This window comes from Sarcophilus harrisii, chromosome 3 (genome assembly GCF_902635505.1).
Source record: "Sarcophilus harrisii chromosome 3, mSarHar1.11, whole genome shotgun sequence".
In the NCBI taxonomy this organism is placed as follows: domain Eukaryota; kingdom Metazoa; phylum Chordata; class Mammalia; order Dasyuromorphia; family Dasyuridae; genus Sarcophilus; species Sarcophilus harrisii.
Window position 1 is genome coordinate 231811255 of NC_045428.1, and position 13489 is coordinate 231824743.

The 13489-nt window shown below is 33.4% G+C and overlaps 1 protein-coding gene across 1 annotated transcript in view; it reads right to left on the minus strand.

Moving 5' to 3' along the window:
* Window positions 1–6810: 6810 nt before the first annotated feature.
* Window positions 6811–13489, minus strand: part of RIPK4 (receptor interacting serine/threonine kinase 4) — a 68115-nt gene continuing 61436 nt past the window's right edge. The window contains exons 7-8 of the mRNA XM_003766370.4: window positions 10445–10709; window positions 6811–8109 (exon numbers count right to left, since the gene is read on the minus strand). Of these exons, the coding sequence (XP_003766418.1) occupies window positions 6926–8109; window positions 10445–10709 (1449 nt within the window). The 3' untranslated portion in view covers window positions 6811–6925. The remainder of the gene's footprint in view (window positions 8110–10444; window positions 10710–13489) is intronic.

The following is a 13489-nucleotide window of genomic DNA, read 5'->3' on the forward strand; positions in this document are numbered from 1 at the left end:
CATGACTAGGGCCCCTAGCCTTGGCTTAAAGCTGCAGAAGAGTGTCTAAGGTCAAGTCCCTGGGCAGAGCTAAAAAAATTGATGGGGGTGGGGAGAAAGAGGGGAGGATAGCTAGATAGTACAATCTATAGAGCACTGGTCAGGAGGACCTGAGTTAAAATCGTATCTCACTTAACACTTACTAGCTGAGTGACCTTAGGCAAGTCACTTAATCCCAATTGCCTTACTAAAAAAAACAACAAAATAATGACCTGAGACCTGGGAGGGAGGGGGCAACACTCCCATATTTTGGAAATAGAACCTGACTATAATAATAAGCTGTTAAAAGTAAAATAAAGCAATATAAAATAAAAATGAGTAAGCAAAGGAGAAAGAACCTGACCACTCATAGCTATTGTGAGGATAGAGAAAATGGGAATTCCTTTTCTGAGGAAGAAAGTGAAATTAAAAAAAAAATCTCTTCCTTAAAGAAAAACATCAAATGGTAACAAGCTCCAAAAAGTTATTGGAAGAACTTGGAAGCACTAAAAAAAAATAATGTAAGAGAGATGGAGTAAATATTAGGTGAAAAAAAAAGATCAATTTGATCAATCAAAATCTAGAAAATTATGAAAACCAATTGGAAAAATAGATCCAAAATTATGAAAGAGAGCCTAGGATAAAAACTTACAGGATATCATAGCTAGCTTTCAAAGCTCCCAGGTTAAAGAAAAAAAATGTTAGACAACAGAGGGGAAAAAGTAGTTAATCAGAATAACACAAGACCTAGAAACTTCTACATCAAAAGACCAAAGGGCTTAGAAAAAGTAGAACTGTTTTTAACCCAAAATAACTTATCCAGCAAAGATGTGTTCCTGAATAAGGGAAAATGGGAATAGGGAGAAAAATGTAAATTTAATAAACTGGAAGATTTTCAGATATTTGTGACAAAAAGATCAGAACTCAATGAAAAATAGTATGTAATGAAATACACAAGTAGTAATTATACTTTGAATATTAATGAATTCAAATATACTTTGAATGAATAATCATTCATACACAGAATGTATTAAAAATCAAAGTCCAATAATGCTATTAATAAGAAACAAGTAAAAATATTTAAAGAGTTAAAATAAAGGGGGAAGAGGGAGGGAAGCAGAATTTATTATGCTTTAGCCAACAACAAAAAAAAGCAGGGGGTTAATCATCTCAAAATTAAAGCTTAATTAGAAGATAAGGAAAGAGAGTTAGCAATATTATTCAGTATTATAAAAATGCTAGTAATAGCAATAGGAGAAGAAAAAGAAATGGAAGGAATCAGAATGGGAAATGAGATAAAACTCTCTTTTTGCAGATAGTATATTTGGAGAATTCTAAAGATTCAATTAAAATGTTAGTTGAAGCAATAATTTTGGTAAAGTAATAGGTAACAAAACACACCCACATAAATTATCATTTCTACAAATTACTAACAAAATACTGCAAGAAGAAATAATAAGAGATATGCCATTTAAAATAGCTGTAGACATTATAAAATGCCTGAGAGTATACCTGCTACAATGGACCTGGGAACTATATGAACCTAATTATGAAATATTCATTATACAAATAAAGTCAGATTTAAATAATTAGTGAAATATTAACTTCATGGGTTAGCAAAGCCAACATAATAAAAATGACAATTTTTACCTAACTTATTATTTGATGCCATCCCAACTAAATTACCAAAAAATTGTTTTACCAAGTTCAAAAATAAAATTCATTTTAAAGGACAAAAGGTAAAGAACTTAAACTGATGAAAGAAATGTAATGAAAGAAGTTTAGCAGTAGTAGACCTTAAACTATAAGGCAATAACTAAAATTATCTGGTAATGGCTAAGAAATAGAAAGGCAGCTAAGTGAAACAGTAGATACGTGATATACAGTAGTAAATGATTATAGTAACCCTGTGTTTACAAATACAGATTTGAGTTTGGAGGATAAGAATTATTTGGTAAAAATTATCAGGAAAGCCTAATAGCAATGAGACAGAAATTGAGCATAGATCAACATATTAAACCATATTCCAAGATAAAGTCAAAATGGATGTATGGCCAGGAACATAATGGAAGATATCACAAGAAAATTAGAACATGGAACATATTCCCTATTAGATTTATGAATGGGAGTACAATTTATGTATAAGTATAAGAGATAGTAATATGAGATAGTAATATGAAGTGCAATATGTTCAACTTTGATAAATTAACTTAAAATTTAAAAAATTTTTAAAAAGATTAGAAGGAAAGCAGAAAAGTTTTAAAAATTATAGTTTCTCAAATAAAGATCTCAAAAATTTATAAGAATGTCAGTGATTCCCCAAATGATAAATGGACCTGCAATCCACTTTAAGCTCCAAATAATTCTTAGAACTACTGTTCAGAGTATGAACAGGTAGTTTTTTGATGAAAAAAATCAAAATTATTTTCACATGAAAAAAAAATTTTCTAACTCCTTATTGATTAAAAAAATGCAAACTTTAAAACAACTTTTAAAAACAACTTTAAGATAGATTCTTATACTTGTAAGACTGACTAAAATGACAAATGCCCTTTAATAGGGGAATGACTGAACAAATTGTGACATATGATTGTAATGGAGTACTACTGGGTTAAAAGAAATGTTGAACTGGTTGAGTTTAGAAAAACATTTAAATGAATAACCTATATCAGATTGCTGTCTTAGGGAGAGGGAAAATAAGGGAGAAACAAACTTGAACTCCAGACCTTATAAAAATGAATGTTAAAAACTACCTTTACATGTATTTTTGAAAAATAAAATACTATTGAAAATAAAAGAAAAACATATAAAGACTTCCATGAAATAATGAAATGTGAAATGAGTAGTACCAACTGAACATTGTAAAAAAATAAAAATTTTGTCTTAGGAAAAACTTTGAATGATTAATTAATTTTGAATTTCATAATCAAACCAACTATAAAGAACCTATGAAGGAAGATCCTATCTACTTTCAGAGAAAGAACCTATAAATAAATATATATATATAGTATGTTTTTACATAATGGAGTTATATATATATGTGTGCGTATGTATGTATGTATTTTTGTTTAATTATAGCCGTCTCTAAGGTAGGAAGAGAGAAAAAAATAAAAAGTGCCCATCAAGAAGCGAAAGAAAACAGAACAGAAAAGCAGAATAGCTTTGAAAGCAATGTGTAGTATTTACTACACAGTGTTTTTAAAAAGTAGACAGTCTGAAATGTAAATTCTCTTTTTATTCTGCTGTGTACATGAAAATGTTCTCTTTTTTAAAATCTTTTTAAGTCCAAAATGAATAAAGAAAAATTAAAATCTATTATTGATTAAAAAATAAAGAGTTCAATGGAATACACTAGAAAAAAGAGAATCAGAAACAATGGGATTTGATAATCCAGTATTTGATAAAGTAGAAAATGTAAATTACCTTTGGGGGAAAAAAACCTCCTTTTTTCCTATTTTTTAAATAAAAACTGTTAGAAATCTGGAAAGCAGATTGGCAAAAAAAATTACTTAAACTAACCCATTACACCTTATTCCATATTCTATTATGAAAGATTATGTGACCCTAAAATTAATGATCAGACTATTTTTAAAAAATTATAAGAAAAGCAGATTGTGTACATCTCACAGATAGGTTAGGAGATACATTCCTAACCAAAATAGAGATAAAGAGAATTGCAAAAGATAAAATAGATAACTTTGATTACATGAAAATGAAAAATCTTCTTCCCAGTTATAATTAATATACATACTAAATATTAAATAAAAAAAAGAAGTTAAAAACCTGAATAGAATTTTAAAAGTTTGATTTGATAAGTGTATTGTCATTTTTGATCTGTATCTGGCACCTTTATAAAAATTAACCTTAGACTATAAAAACCTCACAAAAATGCAGAAAAGCAAAAATATTAAACATATCATTTACTGACCATCATGAAGCAAAATTACATTTAGTAGATTAAAATTAATTGGAGATTAATTAACTTAACCATAAAGAACTGCTAGGCATCCAAAAGCATCCAGAAATCAGTTTGAGTACTAAGGAACTACTGTCAGAATTAAACACATGATTGGAAGCTTCTATTATAAATGAGGAGAGCTTGGAACACTGAATTGAGTCTAATAAAGTGGGTTTCAGTAGGAACTAATGTAAAATCTTGCACTTGGTTATACTCAACTTCACAAGTATAAGATTGGGGAAGTATTATGAGACAACAGTTCTAAGAATTATTTAGCTTACATAGCTTATAGTAGATTGCAGGTCCATAATTTATCAGTATCATGTGACAGCGAAGAAAGCTAATGAGATCTTGGGCAAGGCAAAATTTCTAGAACTAGAAAAATAATATTACTATGCTATTTTGCCTTTGTCAGACCTGTATTCAGTTCTGTATGGCAGTTTTAGAAAGATGCTGATAAGCTGGGAAGGGTCCAGAGGAGGACAACCTGAATGGTAAAATGCTTCAGTTGAATTCATATCATGTATGGTCAGCTGAAATACCTAAGTATATTTAATGTGAATAATGGAAGACTTGAGAATGAGGGGGGGGAAGGGGAGAATATTATAATTGTCTTTAAGTATTTGAATGACTGTAATGTAGTAGACATATTAGTTTTGCTCTTTTTGGCTCCAGTGGTCAAAATAATGGATAGAAGGCAAATTTGGGCTTGATGTCAGGAAAATAATATGTAATTATTAAATCTGTCCAAAAGCAGAATAGACTACATAAAGAGGTATTGGATTTTTCTACTCTGGAGATGTTCAAGCAGAAGACCATTTGTCAAATATGTTTTAAAAGGGTATTCTTTTTTTCTTACAGGTTAGCTCAGATGTCTGCTGAGGTCCCTTCCAATTACTGAGTTTTGTAAGCTTTGTATGGAGCCTTGTTACTCAGTGATTCTGATTCAGATATCCTTAGTCATACTTCTTGAGCTTCATGTTTGGAAGAGATTGAGCAGGAGATTAAGAAGGCATTTCCACTACAGAGGACTTAGATTTCCTTCTACCTTTTCAATTCCCTACTTATCCAATTCACTTGCAGTGAAAGAGTGTGGCACAATGGAAAAACTACAAATTTGCAGTCAAGAGTAATTTGGATTTGAATTCTAAATACATCTACCTATTACATGTTTGACCTTATATAAATCATCCTTATGTAGGTAATTTTTCTTGGGTCTCGATTTTAATTTGTAAGAACTCTTCCATTCCTAAATCTTATGATCATATAAAAAGGACAAAGCCAAATTTGATCAAGTAGTTGTGTTTAAGCACTAGTTAAAAAAAAAAAAAAAACCAAACATCATTTGAACTTTTTAAAGTGAAAAGTTAAAAATTCAAAGCAATCAACAGGACATCAAAATAAAGCAGTTCTAAACTTTATTGTTAAAAAAACAAAAAGGAAGGGGGCATATTAAAACATAGCCAGTTCTAAACAGTTGAGATATTTCCTATCATAGAAAATATGTATACAGCCAGTAAAAGTATACATAGTATATTAACATTTATTAATACATTGCACACCAGTTCATTCTAAGCAGGATGAATACACACGGAGACAAGTCCTGTAATAATCTTGTTTGTCTTACTATAACACAATTTCTCTGAGGCTTATTTTAAAAAATTAGACTGCCTTTTAAACAAATATCAAAAATATATCCAAATAAGAATTATTTTATGAAAGAAATCACTTCATGAAAGATTACATTATTCCTAGGATGCTGCAATTTTGAGAATTTCACTTTGAAACAATTTTCTGGAGCAGATTAAAAGTCTTACAAAACATCACTCACTTTAACCAATAATCATTTGGAGTAAATAAGATGGGAGAAATGGATGTTCAAAAGCAGATAATACTGTTTTCATTTTTTAAAAAATTAAGTAAATGAAGAAAGCAATAATTTTTCAAATGTTTTATGTTATGTCACTATCACTGGATTTGTGGACTGTATGGAGCCTTGCCTACCATGACTAACTTTGAAGGGCAGCTCATTAGACTGTAAATTCTGATTTTCTTGTCTTAAGTCATTACACTATTGACTCAATATAGTAAGAAGTTCACTGATTATCCTCTACTTTTATAAAATATAAATTTCTCAGTTTTTTCTTTCATCATGTTAAAAACAATGTAAAACATATCATTACATGCTTACTGAAACTGACATTAAATCTTTAAAAAATATCAACCACTATTTACAATATGTTATAAACATAGGTACTTGACCTCTTAATTTCATCAGTATAAGGAATTTCTTGGTGAGAAAGCTTCTTCAGATCAGTACCTTTTCTGTAACTCATACTCAGAGAGTTTGCTAGAACACTGGTATGCCAGAACTTTTAACAAACTGAAGGCTGGGAGAGACTTATTTCAACCTATCCAAGATTTAGTCTTAAAATTATATAGTTTGATATCACATCAGTTGTCATTCCTCCCTCATCCCATGTCTATACTCTGTGAGAACTCATCTTTTCAGAATAAACATCTTAATGCTGCATGTAACTTTGTTATCAATGTTTCATAAACATACCATGGTAGAAACTGAAAGTCCGATCTTTTGGATACATAGTCTCTCACACACAGCACACTGATCAATTTAAACATAAGGAGCCAAAAGACACACCTATTAAGATTATTTCAGTAAAACTCCGCTAACTTCTCCATGGTAACAGATCACACGCCCAAAGAACAGTTTCAAATGAAAAAAAAAAATGATGACAACAATGCTGATTGCTCTTTTCATTTTCTTATATCCATCCTTGGCTAAGGATACCTGAATTCCTGAGACAAGTTGTTTATAGCTGGATAGCTATTTAACATTCTCTTGTTCTACTAACAAAAGAATGTGGCAAGAACCCTAAATAAGGGCCTTCTTCACCCTAGATTGAGACAAAACAAAGACTCAGGGACAGTCTAAGTCTTACTTCGGCGTAACAATGTGGCAATCGGACTATCCCCGCGTTGTTCCACCAATTGTTGGTTGGTCTGAAACTTGAGGCCTTGAAAATTGATATGGGCCCCATGCTTTAGCAAGACCTCCACAGTCTTCGCGTGCCTGCCCCGAGCTGCCAAGTGCAGGGCAGTGTGCCCTTCTTCATCAAACAGATTTATGTTTTCTGGAGTAAGGAGTTCCTCCACCACCTCAGAATGCCCGTTGGCAGCGGCAAGGTGGAGGGCCGTCTGGTTGAGGGGGCCCCCAACGAGTATATCAGCTTTTTCTTCCATCAACAACTTAGCGGTGGCAAGGTGTCCATTTTGGGAAGCCAGATGGAGGGCAGTATAGCCTTCTGCTGTCATGGCTTCCTTCTCCGCTCCCCGGTGGAGAAGCAGTCTTGAAGTGCTTGTGTGTCCCGTTTCCGCAGCAATGTGGAGGGGAGTCTGCAAGAGCAGATTGCGGATGTTGACATCTGACTGCAGGTCAATGAGAATCCGTGCCACGCGGTAATGGCCCCGCTGGGCTGCAAGGTGCAGCGGGGTCCTCCCGTCCAGGGTCTGTGCGTTCACACTCACCCCTGGCTGTTTGGCAAGGAGTTTCACGATGGGTAGGTGGCCTTGCCACGCAGCATAGTGCAGAGGCATCCAATCATCCTTTCCTTGGAGAGTCACATCCACACCCCTCCTCAGAAGAATTCGCACAATGTTCTCTTGCCCGTGCTGACAGGCAATGTGCATAGGAGTCCTTCCTTCAAAATCCACCTCATTAAAGGAGGCATTCTTATCTAGCAGAAGCCTGAGGCTGGATTCATCCCCATTTTGAGCAGCAAAGTGCAGAGCTGTCCACTGATCCTCATCTTTGGCATTGACGTTTATTTTCCTGGCCAGAATGAGTTCAATAACATTCTTGACTCTCTTTTCTATGGCCACATGAAGAGGGGTAGAACCCCTTCTGTTGGTGAGATTGGGGTTGGCGTTATTCAGAAGGAGCCACTTGACACATTCTTCCTGGCCCGCTTCCACTGCCAGATGAAGGAGGCTGGAGTTCCCATCGAGGACCAGGTCCACATCCTGGGGTTGTAGAATCTTCATCAACTTCCCAGTATCACCAGACATGATTGCTTCTGCAAGCTTTCTCTTCTGAATATCAGTTGTGCTAATATCTGGGAAAGAAAAGGAAACAGTTTTTATGGGTTTTTTTGGTTTGTTTTTTGGCTGGGATCTATTTTTTTTTTTTTTTGATAGTTTACAGACTCTATTCCCTTCCTCTTCCGTTTAAAAAAAAAAATATATATATATATATAAACAGCATTTGCTGGGATCTATTTGTAAGATACATCATATTCTACTACAGTCAATCTTTTACCATGTTAAAGGTTTCAAAGACAAAAAGCACTTAAATGCTCTCACCTGAAATAGTAAATATATATAAAATTTAGTTATCCCACGTTTATATGGCTATTTATGGTTTAGAAATATGTTTTTCACAAATCCCTTTTCAGGTAGGTGGTATTTTTTTTTAACCTCCAACTTATTTACAGATGAATAAATAGGTTTAGAGGGGTGTCTTACTCAGGACCTCTATTACTAGTAAATGATAGAGGATTTGAATCCTAATCTTTTGGCACTAATAGGTAGCATTTATATATTGCTTTAAAATTTGATACATCTATTATATCATTTACACCTCACAATTCTTTGAGGTAGGTATTATTTTGATATCCATTTTGCTGATAAGAAAACTAAGGCTAAGAAGTTTAGTGACTTATTCAGAGTCAGATAGCTAGTATATGTCTGAAGATTTTAACTGAAGTCTAAGTCTAGCATGCTAGCAGTGCATTTCCCTGCCCCTAGGGAGTTTACTATACAGAGATATGAAATAATTATGAATAACTAACATAAAGTAAAATATGATAAGGGACTATGTAAGAGTCAGGATAGGGGACAGGGAAAACTGATGACTTTTTGTAGGACGAAAATCTCATTTAAATTGATATTCAATCTTCCACATCAATAAAAGTACTTTTTAAAGCAAGCTTTTCCAGACGTGTTGAAGACAAAGGATTCAAAGAAAGATGAATCACAAGCAATAAATTTTAACATTTAAAAGATTAATTCTGCAGTAGAGGCTCTGGGCAGATCATTCCTAAAGCTACAAAGTTCTAAAAGCCTAACCCTGAAGAGGGCAACTTTCTCCTCTGCAAGGATACAAAATAATAGATGGCTATAAAATGTCTCTCTGTCTGTCTCTCTGCCCCTTTCTTTCCAAATAACAGTAAGTATTTCAGTAAGAAAAACTAACCAGCATCACAATTTAACATTTATATTCAATATTGAATGTATTGTTTAACTCAAATTTCTTGAACTTATGAAAATAAGATTCCCATCCCTCAGTAGGAAAAGCCTATTTACTCCCTTTCTGCACACACACAATTTTATTCTACTGAAAAATAATGTTCCTCAACCCTCAAGAATATAATTTAATATGTTAAGAATTATACACAGATCAACATGATACAAATTAGATTATGTAATAAAATTTACAAAGTCAAAGATAGATGAAAGCAAGATCATTTCCAATGGGAAGAACTTTGGAAACCTTCAGGAAAGAATGAGCATGTAAAAGCAGGTTTAGCTTTTAATGTAACCTCTCAATGGAATCACTACTCTTTCTCATATACTCTATCATCTATATAAACTCAATGTCCTCAAAATGTATCTTGTGTCACAGATTCCCACTTCTATTCCTTTGTTTGTAGTGTTCTCTAAACTGGAAATACTTTGTGTCTCTAAAATCAGCCTTTTAACATTCTACCCCCATCTCTCAAAACTCAATCTCCACTTGTCTTTCCACTAGAAATTGTCTTTCATATGATCTATGACTATAATCTGTATCACTTATTTATGTACATAGCTTATCATATTAGATTATAGGCCTATTGAGGATAAAGACCATAATTTGTCTTTATATTTCTCTAAATACTTGACATAGTATAATACACTCATGAGACTATTATTAAGCATTTATTATTTATCATTTTTATCACTGTCATGTACAAATCTTCTGAAATGCTTTACTTTACCACTCTCCTATGCCAACACTCCAATTAAATTTGTCTACCTTTGTGCTGTTAGCTTGTGGATTTTTAGGATCCTTTGCATATTTCCTTGTTGCTCGATTTCCACCTATTGAAATCCTACATCTCTTTCAAGGACCCAATTTTAAGTCAGGTGGAAGTGAGTTCTATAATTATATTCAAATATTAAATCACAGAATCATCAAGGAAGGAGGAAAACACACATACAAAAAAAGAAAAAAAATAAATTAGATGGATCGGAGGAAAGGTGAAAGAAATAATTGCATACTTTTTGTTATTAAATATCTAATTATTAAATGTTACATTGTGTAGTTGTTCACAGACTACTCGGCATTCTGGGTCCTATAACTGTCCTCTAACATTCACGTTTCAGTCTCCCAAATAATATGTGTCAACTTACCACTTGTTGAATTCTCTCGTTCAAAAGAGAGAGATAGGGATCCTCTGGAAGAAAAAGCTGAATCCACTGAAGATATACCAGAAAGTCTTTTGCCACTACTAGAAGATGCAAGTTTAGATTCAGAGGAGCTACGGCTCAGCTCTTCTGAGTGTTTTATAGTCTGAGAAATTCCAGAATCCAACTGAGACAGCAACTCTGAAAGACTGTAGTCTTTATCAAACATTGGTGTAGATGCACCCTTAAATTGATCTGGGATAGACATTGCCTATTTAAAAAAGGAGGCAGAGAAAAATAAATAGGTCAATTTTCCCACCTGTTTGCTTTAGTCCTCTTATATAAATATGCAAAACCATGAAAAATTTTATTAGAAGAATAAGGAAAGACAAAGACCAGGATATGATAGAGGAAAGAAAACTGCTTTAATTCACTTCTAAGGAGCTTATATTATCACCATGGTTTATTAAAATTATTATTTTTTTCACTAAACCCACAGAATAAGGGGCTGAAATAAAGCAAGAAAGATTTTTTTGTCATCGCTGTTGAAAAGGGGTTCAACTCCAGGAGGGATAGGGATAGTACACATAGTGATATAAAACCAAAAATCATCCAGCATTTTTTAAGTTAGTAAAAAGAAACTAAGTTGTGAGAAAGCTTAGGCTAGTGAAATAATCTGAAAATGCATTTAGCACTATTACCAAAACAATAATTGTTTTGCTACCTCATAAGATAATGAACTGGGAAAGGACATTAGGAATCATCCAATTTCACTCCATTTGATAGATAAAACTGGGGTTCAGAAAGGTAGTTTGCTCAAAGTCACAAAGTTGGGGTTTACAATCACCACTTGGGTGTAGGTTCAGGATAACGACTGGGATCAAGTTGCAGGAGGAGTCAGGAAGTCAGACAATTTTTTTGTGTGGCTTCACTACTTGACTCATCTCCCCTTCGGGGTGTTTGTCAGCCCCTACATTCCACACCAGTTTTTCCATATGGCCAGATTACAGAGACTTTAGTCCTACAAATATGCCCAACTTTCTCCTCAAATTATTATCCTGTAATTTTCCTTCTTTTCTCAAACTAATTCCTAAAAACAAAAACAACTCTGTCTACACTTGCCTGCATTCATTCACTTCTTACCCATTTCAATTTGATTTCTTAACTCATCACTCAAATGAAATGGGTTTCTATAGTTACCAATGATATATTTGCCAAATCTGTTGATCTTTTCTTTTTAAATAGCTTTTTATTTTTCTAAATACATACAAAGATAGTTTTCAACATTCACCTTTGCAAAGCCTCATGTTCCAAATTTTTCTCACTCTTCCCTCTCCCTTCCCCTAGACAGTAAGTTATCCAATGTAGGTTAAACACGTGCAATTCTTCTAAACATAATTCTACATTTATCATTCTGCACAAGAGAAATCAGATCAAAAGGGAAAAAAAAAACATGAGAAAGAAAAAAAGGGAGCAAAACAACAACAAAAAAGGTGAAAATACTATACTTTAATCCATATTCAGTCTCCATAGTTATCTTTCTGGCTCTTCCTATCACAAGTCTAATGGAATTTCCTTGAATCACCTCATTGTTGAAAAGAGCCAAGTCCCTGATATCCTTTTCTCAATCCTCAATCTTCTTGAACATGTAACATTAGCTTTCCAATTTTATGGTATGTTATTTCCCTTCTTGCACTCCATCATTCAGCCAAATTGGCCTTTTTTCCCATTTCTCACATAAGGTACTTAATTTCTTGATTCTTTGTCTTTCCACTGACTGTCTCCTATACCTAAAGAATACCTTTTATATATTCTGTATGTTTACATATATGTTTATATATTCTGTATTTAATTCTTGTTTGTCCTAATAAAATCTAAACTTCTTGAAGGTATTTATTTTTTGTTTTTGTTTTTGCTAAGGCAATTGGGGTTAAGTGACTTGCCCAGGGTCATATAGCTAGTAAGTGCTAAGTGTCTGAAACCAGACTTGAACTCAGGTCCTCCTGATTTCAGGGCTGGTGCTCTATCCACTGCACCACCTAGCTTCCCCCATCTTGAAAGCATTTCTACTTTTGTTTTTATAACACCAGTCCTAATACACTGCCTGGTGATTAATTATTGTTGATTTGTTAACCACTTTCTTGTCTTCATCCATATTATGTCCTTTAAATGGTGGACGTCCTGTCTTGAATTTTCTTCTATCTACATATTTCTCAATGGGTAATTTTATCAGCTTTCATGAGTTTAGTTACCAACTTTGCTGATGACTCTTAAATCTATATATTAACATTCTCTCTTAACCTTTAGGCTTTCATCACCAACTACTTTTTTACACATTTCATACTGGAAGTTCCACAGATGTCTTAAACTCAACAAGTCAAAACTGACAATGAATAGAAAACTCGGCTTGAAGTTAGGAACACCTAACATCAAATGAGGCATATATACTTATTAGTTGTATGATTTCTTCTGTAAAATGACAAAGTTGAATTTGAGGGTTTCTAAAATCCTTTCCAACTTTAAACCTAAATATCTAGGGCATTACCACACTTCCATTTACCCAGGTTTACATGCACATAGATTTCTTTAACTACACCTAACATAAGTCGTTGTTAAAACTTGATGCTTTTATCTATCTTTCACATACAATTTCTTTCTTCTCATGACTATCCACTAGTTCATTCTTTTGCAATAACTTCCTGTAGGTCTCCCTGTCTCAAATTTCTTTCCATTTAGGCCATCTTTTCCCATAGCTGCCAAAAGGATATCCTTATACACAGGTTTGACCATCTTACTTCTCTACTCATTAAAGTGTAGAGGTTCCCTATTACCTCTAAGCTAAAATATAAACTTCTCTGGTGTTTCAGGCCCTTCATACCTAATCTGAACCAGTATCTCTTTAGCCTTATCATATATAATTCCTTCTTCCTCATCCAGCCAAATGGGTACCCTTGCTCACATATTTCCTTGCAAGACATTTTATCTTTGATCTCCTTGTCTTTGTACAGCAATGCTTGGAATGCACTCTCCTGCTCACCTTTGCCTTTTATA